The 12,540-nt window shown below is 41.1% G+C and overlaps 1 protein-coding gene across 1 annotated transcript; it reads right to left on the bottom strand.

Annotated features, from left to right (window-relative positions):
* Window positions 1-287: 287 nt before the first annotated feature.
* Window positions 288-11,770, bottom strand: LOC105458700 (transcription factor SOX-9-like). The gene is made up of 2 exons (XM_011704195.1): window positions 10,604-11,770; window positions 288-1,116 (listed from the first exon to the last, which is right to left on the bottom strand). The coding sequence occupies exons 1-2, from the start codon at window positions 10,810-10,812 to the stop codon at window positions 288-290; spliced, it is 1,038 nt and encodes a 345-aa protein (XP_011702497.1). The 5' UTR covers window positions 10,813-11,770.
* Window positions 11,771-12,540: the final 770 nt, after the last annotated feature.

Genomic DNA, 12,540 nt, shown 5'->3' with positions numbered 1-12,540 from the left:
TATCCAGAGAGCGCGCGACTCTCGGCGATCGTTCACGATTAGGATCACTGCACGTTGGCGATGTGCACGCCGTTCCTCGGCGACCTGGACACGGCCGTCGAGGTCCTCTGCTGCTCGTCCTGGAAGTGAACGGCGTCCTCCTTGACGACGCCGGTGCTCAGGTTCACGACCGCCGTCTGCGGGATCGGAGAGAGCATCGGGGCCACCCGCCACCAGTCGGCGGTCGGCCACGCGGCCGGCATCAGGCTCCCCCGGAAGTTCAGGTCCGGGAGAACCGGGAGCGGCCTTCATATGACGTGTCCGCGCTGCGAGCTCGAATTCGAGCTGCTGGAGGTCGACGTGAGGCTCTGAACGGAGAAGGCGCTGTCGACCCGGCCGCTCGACGTCGAGGACGACGAGGACGACGTCGTCGTTGTCATCGTCGTCGTTGTCGTCGACGATCTCTCCAGCTGCTCCGTGGGCGGCGACGAGGAGGAGGACGAGGAGAAACGATCCTGAGAACGGTCCTCCTGCTGATGATGATGGTGATGGTGATGATGATGGTGGTGGCTCTCCAGACTGGCGGAAAAGTCCAACTCGAGCTTTCGGTACCGGGACTCCTCCCGCTCCGCGACGGCGTCGTCGTCGGCCCTCGCCGGGCTCGGGAAAGGCGGGTCGTCCATCTTAGACGGCGGAAACGGCCTCTTCGGCTCCTTCGGCGGGCTCGGGCAGCTGCAGTTGGGCTGCAAACAGGCGGCCGCCGAGAGGCCCGTCGGCCAGGGCATCGCCTGGTGGCTCGGATAGAAGGGACTGCCGGTGTAGAGGGCCTGCAAGGCCAAATCGGCGGCCAGCTTGCCGCCGTTGAAGTCGTCGTTCAGCTTGTGCTGCAACGGATAGAGCGGGTAGGTGAACGGCGGGAAGAAGCGCGGGATCTTCAGGTCCTCGTGCGACATCAGCGGGTGATGCGTCGGTGGCGTTAACGGCGGTAGAAGACCGCGCGATAGGCTGGTTAGCCCGTCGCCGGGCGATATCAGCGGCGATATCGAGAAGCCGAATTTGTTCTCCTTCTTCACCAGGGACTTCGGTTTCCGGCGCGGCCGGTACTTGTAGTCGGGGTGCTCTTTCATATGAAGAGCTCTGAAAAGTGGTTAATAATTTGTAACATTGTACTGCAAGATTCAACTGGAAATTTTGTTCGAGTATTGTCGTTTTGTATTGACATGACTGTGTAATTGTGCTGTAGCAATGATCAACAAATTAACACGTAGCAAACATTTTAGCATACTACCGTGTATTTAAATGTGTTGAATTAGAGATGCAAATCTTCTGTATAATGGAAATAGAAGTTCCTGATTTACGAAGGTTTAAGGTTACCATCTTGAAAAAAGTAAAATTTTTTCGTGCATATTTTGAAAGTTTGAAGTCTTAGAATTATATTCGTAAAAGTCTACGTCAAAATTAAAGAAATTAATGAAGTTAATATTAAAGAAATCAAGTCGTAAAAAAATAAAAGCGCGCGTTATATTTCTCGAATAAATGTAAAAGAAAAGCTCAAGTAAACGTCTACTTGATTTTTTTAGATGTAGAGGTCTTAAACTTGGTAAATGGTTTTAATTAACTGTCTTGCTAATTTGGTTCTTCACAATATAATGTAAAGTTGATCAAATTGTTTTAATTATCTCACTATAATTTGTTGCTCACACAATATGCAATTAATACTAAGAACAAATTTATTTTGTCCAAAATTTATTTTCAGGACAAAAAATTATTCAAGTCGTAATCCGTTTAGCTGCATTTTTAACGTTGGGCATGGACTAATTTAAAAAATTATAAAAGTGATGGATATCACAACAACTGAGCTTACTACAACAATGGGTTAACGTAATTGAATATGTGATGTTGATAGAAACAGATGTACTTTTCTCACTTTAACTTTTTACAGTTCATTTTTATGAAATATTAGTTAGCCCATTGCTTCAGTAAGTCCTTATAGAAAATCTAGACTAATAGGTAATTCATTTTAATTACTGATTGAGGATGGTCTCGGTAAAAGTTGAAAATAGTTTTAGCTGAAGAATGATTGAAGTGCATAAAAAGTTCAATTATGGACGTGTGGAGAACATTAAAAGCGCATAAAATGTATAATTGTTTTTCGTATGGACATATATACTTATATGGACATTGATCTTATTTTAATTCTCTAATAATAATTTTTCTATAAATGAGTTAATTATTATTTATTTACATAATTAATAATGAGTGCGTTAGAAAGAAGCTGAACAAATTTTTTGTCGAAGCAGAAGAATTAATTTATGATACAATAGCAGTAGATAATTTCAATCCAATTCAATCCAGTGGCGCTATAGCTCAAATCGAGCCATGGCCTCCGGAAGTTTGGTCAACCTCCAGACGTCACGATCTGTCGCACAACGCCTTCAATTCCCCACATTTAACATCGTCCTCGCAGCCACGCCATCCTTCCATCTCGCCCTCGGTCTCCCTTTCGGACTTTTGTGCATATTCGCCATTAAGGCTCTCTTTGACATTCTCGTGCTTTCTAGATGTTGCACGTGCCCGGCCATCGAGCAGTAAATAATTATGATACAAAAAAAATGATTAAAAAATTATGATAAAGAATTTCACGTGAAATTTTAACGCGTTTTTCTCGCAATCATATTTTTCATTATACTATTAAAAGTGGTAATTTAATAATCAGTTTAGTAATCGTCCTCAAGTTTTATGTTTTCATAGAAAAAAAGTTTTTCTCCAAAGTAAATTATAATAAAATCTGTTACCCTCACATATTCAATTGTTAACCCATATTGCAAAATCTGCAATATGTGTTTTACGCAATTATAGTTATTTTTAATTTAAAGATTGACTGCTCGATTGAATAACTTTTGCTTCTTTAATTTAGAAAGGCTTTTAAAAATATGTTTAGTTTTCTCAATAATTGTAATTTGCTTTGTAGATTAACAAAGATTAGTAAATTAATAAAAATTGAAATGCCGAATTTGAATTTTGTTTGGAAACCGCTTTATCTTCATCAGCAAGAAAGATTTTTTTGCAATGAGTTAACATTGTAGAATAACAGAATAATTAATTTTATAACATATAGAAAATTTTATACATTTCTAAAATATCAACAAATATATTAGTATATAAAAATTCGAACTCAATAGTTTAAAGAAGAGTCAGAAACTTTTACATTTGCAAGATAGATCGCCTTCTTAATAAAGAAAAAAGTGTTCCGTCTTTCGGAAATTTATTATTAATAATTTCCTTTTAACTTTGTTCTGCCCAATTTTCTCATTCGACGCGGATTCACTGAAGCTCGTCGTTATCGTAAATACGCCGCTGAATCCGATGTCGTTATACGCCGCTGAGTAAAGGGGAAGGAACAGCCGAGAAGGGTTCCACGCGTCATAGGGGAAGGGTACGGCTTAATTGAATAGTTTCGCAACTGAGAACGCGATAGTTTGGTTTTGCGATGGGTCTACAACGTAATTCCATGACCATCCCCCCCCCCCTCCATGATGGCAAGAATCGTTATGCGAGAGCTCTACTATAGAATAGGTACGAGTATTATGACCACTGCAGGTAATATGATCTTCCCTTATTATTTATTTCTGCGACGGTTGATGCTGATGTGCAATCTGTTGTGTAAAAGATGAAGATCGAGTCTTCAAAACATTCCAGTATGCTGTGAATTTTGCATTGATTTGCATTTTGCAACACACTGGAATGTTTCGAAGACAGATGTACTTTTACACAACACTATTAGTACCAACCGTCGCCAGAAATAAATAATAAAGGGGATGCATAATAACCCTATTCTAATTTCACCCAACGATTGTACGTATACATTTCTATATACGTGGAAAGAACGATTTTGTTGAAAGACCTAAAAATTTTGCTAAAAACAGATCTGAAAATAATTTTTTATTGAATCATCAAAATAATTTGTTGGAATGTTAAAACTGATAAGTATTGCTGTAAAACGTTTTGATATTCTAGCAATCATTTTGACTTTCGCACAAAATAATTTTGATTATTGAACAAAAATTATTTTCAGATCTGGATTCAGCAAAATTGTTCTTTCCATGTATTATCGTATCGTATATCTATATTATCGTATCATTTAATTGAGCTCCTCGGATGCTGAACTTGTATTAATCGTCAAAGGGAAAAATCAAAATTTTCTTTTCTCCATGGGACCGTGAAAATTGTGATTAGCCCGAGAAATGGAGCTGATCGTCAGTGCTTACTTGGAAAACGCCCTGTTCCCATGTATATTCACGTGTCTTTCTTTTTATCGTGTTTATGTTTCCCCAGCGCGACTCGATCGATTATCGCGCGCGCTAACACCTCTCTCTCCACAATTTTTATAAACTGGTGTTCCCACGTACAATGGGACGTATTATCACCGTTTTCTAGAACACGATACGGGACACCATAGGTATTTGCAGTAAGTATCTTGTACACACACACCTCCTCCCCTTTGGCGCGACGGCGAGGGGGGGAGGGGGAGAGGAACCAGCGGTATCTCCGACACATAATACACCATTATGTACCCAAGAGGCGCACAAACGTAGCGCTTATTTATGCCTCGACCCCGTGGAGATAAAAAAAAAAGAAAAGAGGGGCGACGGGAGGGGAGGGGCTCGGAGATACGCGCGGGGGCTTTTTCGTAACGGCGCCGCGGTCGCGTCGCGAAGAATTTCGCCGGAAACCGCCAGGACAATGCAGTCGGAGGGGCACGAGGGATGATAACAGCGGCGGTGCATTTACTTCGCGCCGTCAGTATTTAGCGAAAGCAAAGTCGTTTTATCATCGCCGCCGTTATTGCTTTAAGTCGCGATAACTATACGTAAACTACACTGAGAAAAAAAATTGTTAAAATAACTAAATGCATTTTGTTGTTTTTCTTTGATTCAATTATATATGTTTTTGAATTAAACATACATCAATAACATGATATAACATACATCATTAACATGATATTTTTGCGAATTAACAAATGTTTGCTTGACAGTGCGTGACCGCCGCATTTAGTTGAATGAAATATTTTTTTAAATCAACAATTTTTTTTCTCAGTGTAACCACACGTTTTCTTTTTTTTTTTAATAAATGTGATTTTGAATCAACATGATGTATACAGAGTGGAGTATTTAAAACAAAACGCTGAAACATGTCGAAAATTGAAGTCTGCAGGAGACAAAAATCTTTCAAAGATTGTGTGATCTGGAGAGCAACAAATGATCAATTAAAAAAAAAAAAGAACTTTTTAGAATTATATAAAAGTCATCGCCATTTTCTTAAATGAAATTGTATAATTTTGAAAAAAATATGATTCTTTTAATTATTCTGCATATAAAAATATTAATATAGAGCTATAACAAAATAATAATCATCAACAGTTCACTACAGATATTTACTCCGGCACATTTTGATAAGAAAGTATCAATTTTGATATTCATAATTTGATGTTTTGTTTTATAGGTATCCTCTATAACGCGAAATATTCATTCAGCGATTTCTCTTCCTTGCGACTCGCAGACTGTTCCGTCCGTTAAGGCCTCAGCCATTTTGTCGCACGCGGTGACGAAAAAAAACCCTCGTAATAATTAAAAGACAGATTTTCACACGGTGCCGATCGTTTTCTACGGAAGTGCGGAGTGATGAATCTGCCGTGTGGACAAAATTCAAAATTTCAAAAGGCTATATAGATGAAAAGTGACGCGGAGAGGGGCGGAGAGGGTGGCGCGGCGCGCGCGGGGGGGAGGAAGAGGGAAGGGAGGGGGCGCGGTTGGCGGAACGCCGCCGCCGCGACCGCGGAATAATAATTCCGGGGACAATGTGTCCCGGCAGATAGCACAAAGCGTAAATCAGCATAAACATCGGTAAAGCCGCACCGACAATAACTCAGCATAAATGCATAAACATCGGCCCGTAATCTTTACAATTCCAACCTCTGCACGCTTCTCCCATTCCACCCTCTCATCGGCCTCTCCTCCCCCCCCCCTTTCCCCCCGCGCGTCGTCGCTTCTATCTAGCGGCCGATAAACAACGCGCTATATCACCCCGGCGGCGGCGACATAAGCCACGCGCTCTCTCGCTGCGCGTCGCGCGACAAGGAACAATAACAATTAGTTACGATTGTGACCGCGCGCGACCGGAAGCGCGGGCGATCGCCCGCGGGGGAACGCAATGCAGCGACGCGACACTTTTAATCGCGATCGCAATGTGTTTATTTCGGAAAGTTTATTGTCGCCGGAGTTTATATGGCGACAAATTCCTAATTCCTCCGTGCGTTATTTTCCATCGCGATCGAAAGGGTAAGGGCAGCTCGCTTGTCACTCTTGAAATTTACTTTTGTGTAAGGAATTACTCTGCATGACGACGAAACTGCATAAATTTTCCGTGAAATTTCATTTACTTAAAAAAAAAAAGAAATGGATAAATTTCAATGATAAATCCAAGGAGCAATCGCGGGAAATTACCTTCCGAGTGTCGTTACTAATTTAATTGAATCGAACTAAACAAGCGATTGTTCTCGGCACTCCCGTGTCTCGCACGGGTTTGCAGTCAATATATAGAATAGAATATATACTCGATTAACCGAGTCGGGATTGTTCGCGGATTTTAATCATATTAACAGATTTCTCTCGCCATCGATATCTCTCGCGGAGGGACGTATATACGTGTTGGTGTGTGACATCAAAGCGCGTAAAAAGGCCCCGTTTCGCCGCAACGAGAGAAGCGAGAAATCGGGAAGAGACTGCGGAACACGTACTGGGGGGGTTGAAGTGGGTACGTAGAACGGGGGACGAGAGAGGGGAACACGGGGAGGGAAGACGAGCGCGGGCGAGGGAGAAAGAGAGAAAGGGGAGACGAGAGAGCAAGAGAGAGAGAGAGACAGAGACAGGATCGTTGAGCGCGGACGGCGGCGGTAGCGGCGTGGCGGCGGCGGGGGTGCGGAGAAGCCGGGCAAATCCTTTTAAATCCACACAATTGCGACAATGGGGCTTTATTTGTTATCTCGGGGGCCACATTGTGAGTCGCCGTGAACGAACGGACAGATTACGTCGGGCCAGTGACGGCGCGGGTCCAAGGGAAGCCCGCTCCTATCCCCGAGAGGAACGCCGTCGCTCCAAGGGAACGACTTTGCTTCCCACCCGCCACAGCCCCCCTTTTCCGCTTCCCGCCCTCCTTCTCTCCCCTTTTATTTTACGACCGCCACCCTACTCCCGTCGTCGTCGACGTCGCTGCCATCCGCCAGAAAAGCGGATTCGCCGTTACACGTCCGCGTCGAAATTTCCCTCGGATTGCCCGTACCTCTCATCCCCCTCCCCCTCCGCCCTCCTCCTCACTCGCCGTCGCTCGCCGCGTCCCTCGCCTCCTCGTTTTCTTTCTCTTTCAGAAATTTTCGATAGAAAAATATGGCCTTTTGTTTGCGCTTTTGTATCGCTGGCAAGCCAAGTGCAGGGGGCCGGCGGGGAGACCGATAGGAGAATTTAATAACCCCGAATGTATAATATTACCGAATGGTAACAAAACGTGTCGTTATTACATGTAAAATAAATACGATAAATAGGGCAAAGTGTTTGAAGCATTAAATGTACTGATCGAATCAAGCAAATTCAATTGATTTCGAATGATTGAAATATGACAAATTGTGCTGCACATTCGATGGGCGTCGTCGCTCATTAATTATCGTTTATCGACGCGGTTGCCTCACTAGCGCGTCAATCAAGAGGGGGGGGGGGAGGCGGATTGCATTTTCTACGTACGAGTGCGACGGCGATCTGTTCAACGCGGCGATCCATTTAAGACGACGCCGCCGCGCCGCACCGCGGTTTCACTACTCGCGATTTCGTCGAAAAATTTTCACGGCATCGCGGGACATCCGCCCGATTCCCCTTTTCCCCCCTCGCTTTCTTCCTACTTCTTTCTTTTTCTCCTCGTCGGGGTGGAATGTAAATCGAGGTCGGGATATTTTGCAACGCGGGCACGGGGTTAGAGCGTGGAATCAGTTTAAATCTTGTTCCCCGAGACCAGATCGAAAAGCGAGAGAGAGAGAGCGGGGATCGTTCCCAAATTTAATCTGCACACGCAACCTTGCCCGCAAACCTATTCCTGTCCCCGTTCCTCTCGGCACCGATTTTTATTTCGGATATTGATTTGTTATTAAGACATGTATTATCGAAAAGTTTAGCAGAGAAATTGATTTTAGAAGACTTGTCGGATCGCGTAAATAATGGACAAAATAATTTAATTTACAACGATATTTAATCTTATATACAATTGTTATAAACCTATAAATTGTTATGTTGATTATCGTGTAACTATAAATATACACAAATACAAAGTTTAGCATAAATTTAGTTTGAAAGATTTATTGGATCGTGTAAATAAGTGAAGTAGCCGAATGAAATAATGTATATAATTTACGATTTTTAATCGAATTAATATATGATTGTTATAAAATTATAAAAAGACACAAATATTTGATAAATATTGAAGTAGTTCCTATGGAAAAAGATTCAAGAATTTGGTTAGTACATTTCAATATAATTTTTAAGACTTTAAGACTTTTATTTATCGAAGAATGAATGTCATTAATTAAGTAAACTGTCATTTTGCAAATATAATCACGAAATTTTTAGCAATATCTCCTTAAAAAAAAACAAATCAAAGTTGATTTCGAAAGAGAAACTGTACATTAAATAATATCGTGGTACTTACAAAGTTTTAGTGAAACGATAACTTTTTTTTTTCCAAGCGCGCGTTGATTATTATCACAAAATTAATACTGGTAGCCCATTTGATGAGATTGCGTTTACGAGATTGCAAAAACGTTACGCGAATAAGGCTCGCAAAATTAAAAGACGTTACGAGGAGGACTCTAGAGGAAGATTCTCGCGAGGAGATTGCCGAGGAGACCTCCTTTTCAAGGGGGCCCTTTAAAGGGGCGCCGTCGACGCCGGCCTCGAGAAATCGGCGCGGCCGCTCCGGCGAGCTAAATAAACTCATAACAGTGATTAAATATTCAGGGCCGGTAATAAAGAGCTCGTCTCGTCCGCCCTATAAATACCGGTCATGTCTCACCCTATTTCGACCCGGGCTTAGCGCGGGCATTGCGCCCCTAAGCCCTTCTCAGCGACAATGTACTGTATTATGAAGTACGAGACGATCGCGTGGCACATTTTCCCGCCGTTTTCGATCTCCCTCCTCCCCCCCTCTGGCTCGGCTGATACGGTCCCCACACCCCAATCAACGCACTCATCTGGAGTATATTATCGCAACTGAGGAGCAATTAGTGTCGCTATGAAGAAAGTAGTCGTTTGCCTACCGTAAAAGGACTCGAATTATTCTATTCGTCATATTTTACATTTGTTATAAATATTTTTGTTATAGAGAAGGAATAGAGAAAAGTTTAACGTGTAACGATAAATAATATTTATATTCTATAAAATAATATCTATTGAGCAGATTTATTTTTCACATTGTTCATAGAGAAAATGATTGTAAGATATTATCGAATCGTTGATAAAATATATAAGTAATTAATTGAAGAGATAAAAAAAAGGTGTGAATTATTTTACAATTTTTTTTTCAAATTTTATATAAACTCGCGTATCTTGACAATATTATTGAAATACTGTTATTAAATCGTAATTAAAAATATTTATTAATTTGTAACATGCAAAATGATCTGTTTTAAGTGTTTGAAAATTAAAGCGTTTAACAACTTAGTTTGTTTCATAGGTGTAATCCTAATTCTGCAGGTGATAAGATTTTCTAATTGCAAGCTTCTTATCACACGTAATATAATTTTCAAAATGTTGTCTTATCAAAATTCTCATATTTATCTTTATTATCTTTATTATCAGCTACTTTCTTTGTGCAGAAATGAACCAAATGCTTTCAAAGAAGTGGAGAAACGATCTACTTGTTTATTCACTTCGTTAATTTATTGATTCCATCACTTATTCTCATTAAATTGTGCATTTATAATTCATTTATTATCCATCAATATAACCTACGAATAATTTGAGAATGCAATGATTTATTACATCATAAATAGAAAATAAAGAGTAAAGTAATAATGAAAGAGAGATTTGATATAAAGAGATTTAAATAGTTACCTTTAAATTATTTTCTATTTATGTTATAATCGGTATAATATTATACAAATCATTTCTTATAATTTTTTGTTAAACCCATACATATATTGTGAAATTATTAAAAAATTAGAGAAGTATATATATATATATATATATATATATATATATATCGCTTATTTTGTGAAAGTAAAATAGTCTGAAATTAATAATAAATAATAATAATAATAAACAATAAAACAATAAATTCAGTTTGAATAAATATATTCAGTTTTAGTCTTAAAAAAGCATGACACAGAAAAGAACTAGTAAAGTAAATCTTCAATAAATATTTTTAAGTTTATGTGTAAGAGAAATATGCACTTTAAAATTAATTTAATTCCGCAAGTTAGTTAAGTAAAAAACAAATTTCCGGAGTTAGTCATTATTAATGTCAATTTTTCAATATGAGATAAGTGTGTTCAGCGTGTGTTCCATTCATCATGTGTGGGGCTCACCTCAATCTTTTTGCCTCGTCAATGAACGGACGCTTTTCGCTCTCGCTTAGGAGCTTCCACTCGGCGCCGAGCCTCTTTGATATCTCCGAATTGTGCATCTTCGGATTTTCCTGTGCCATTTTGCGACGCTGACCACGCGACCACACCATAAAGGCATTCATCGGCCGTTTAATATGCTCGTTATGTAGGGTTTTAGATGACATATCCATGAGTCGTTCTCTTGCTGTCCTGTCGATGTTCGAATCTAATTGCTTTCCTCGCGAATAAATGAGACTTCCGATGGATTGAAAGCTTGACAGTATTGATCCACTTCTATCTCAAGTGGACAAGATAATTCCTCATACATCCTGTTGACGTGTTTTTCCGAAGATCTTACAATTTCTTAATAGAATTCTTTCTAAATACTTTAAATATCTTTACCTGTAGCCTTCGATAAGATTCTTAAATAAGATCTTTTCTAGCTTCCTTTGGTAGATGCTTGAGTATGATGTGTCGTCAACATTAACTAACTTTAGTTTTTCGGGATCAATCTAGATCATTCTGTCTTCGAACTTTACAAATTGATTCACACATTCACTGCACGAAAATAACAATTGAGATATCTTTCGACGATTCGGGGTATTTCGGGAGTTTTCTCTCCGAGTGATTCTATTTACCAATATTTAATAGGTTCCACAAAAAACTGGATGTTCCAATTAAAAAATGAATGTTTACGCTCATGAGCGACGGCAATGTCTTGAAAATCTTTGACGAATCTTCACTCAAGGACGACGAGCGCTTTCCAAAAATATCGTGCATTTCTCAGAAATCCAAAATATTTCCAAAAAACACGAGTGTCTTGAATTATCAGTTACATCGGAATGATATTACAAATCTTCTTAATCGCCGAATTCTTCGGAATAAATTTGCAATCGCCTGATCACTGGATCCCCCTTTGCGAAGGATTTTGTGCTTCTTGATTGTGTCCCTGAATAATTTCACGATGAACCAAACTGATCTGTCAACCGGAGGTTTTTCTCAATTGAGAGGAATCTTCTTTCAGTCATCACGATGCAGTTACAGTTATACCTCAGCAATTCTTTCAGGACAGTTGTGCGCTTCTGTGACGTAATCTATATATATTTTTTTTTTTCGAGCGAGAGCTTGGATGCGATAGACACGAGTCCCTTTGGTGCACTGACAGAATCGCGGGGGTTCCCGCAGGAACTTCGTGAAGCACGTAGCATCTGGGGCGAACCCGCGGGACGGAGCTTTCGCCGGTGCGGCTCCCGCTCCCGTGGGACGTGGGGTGAAGTAAGACGGCGCGCCAATCGGGCGCCGAGGATCTCTCCCCCACTGTTTGGCGCGGCCAATGGGCGGCCGCGATTGGCCGGCGTGTCGGGCATGGCGGTCCAGAGCGGATACACGGGTCGCGCAACAGGTGGAGAGTAGGTCTCTATCTCCTCTGTTTCTTTCCCTCTTTCTGCTCCCTCCTACCGCACGCTCGCGAAGACAACGCGACGCGACGCGACGCGGCGGGGAGTGTTGGGTGCGTTTGTCCTACGGATTATCGTGCCGCCGCCGTCGCCGCGGTCTCGCCTTTTTGACCTCTCCGCCTTTCGGTCGGTGGTCAGCCAGGTGCACCCGGTCCATTGATACTTTCGAAGACAATGGCGAATAGAGGGGAGGCGAGAGGACTATACGGCGGAGATGGAAAGGGTGGAAAGGTCCGTAGTCGCGGGACTTTCGAGGCGCAGTCCGAACTTTTTGTTTCGACCGACAGAATTTTCCTATATGTTTCCTGAATCTTTTTCTTTTTTGACGTATGATAAAACATTTAATTATATCATTTTGTTTTATCAGTAAAAGAAGAGAACGACGTATTATAATGGTCTTGAAAAAGGTACAAGGTATTTCAGTATCTTCAGAAATTTTTAATGAAAGCAAAGCGTAATATA

The sequence above is a fragment of the Wasmannia auropunctata genome, unplaced genomic scaffold (genome assembly GCF_000956235.1).
Source record: "Wasmannia auropunctata unplaced genomic scaffold, wasmannia.A_1.0 LD334385.1, whole genome shotgun sequence".
NCBI lineage: Eukaryota > Metazoa > Arthropoda > Insecta > Hymenoptera > Formicidae > Wasmannia > Wasmannia auropunctata.
This window is presented reverse-complemented; position numbering and strand designations above follow the sequence as displayed.

Excerpts from the sequence above, each read along its gene's own strand:
- LOC105458700 (XM_011704195.1), bottom strand. The coding sequence starts at position 10,812 with ATGGATATGTCATCTAAAACCCTACATAACGAGCATATTAAACGGCCG. Across the intron at positions 1,117-10,603 it reads GACGAGGCAAAAAGATTGAG|AGCTCTTCATATGAAAGAGC; the intron begins GTGAGCCCCACA and ends ACCACTTTTCAG.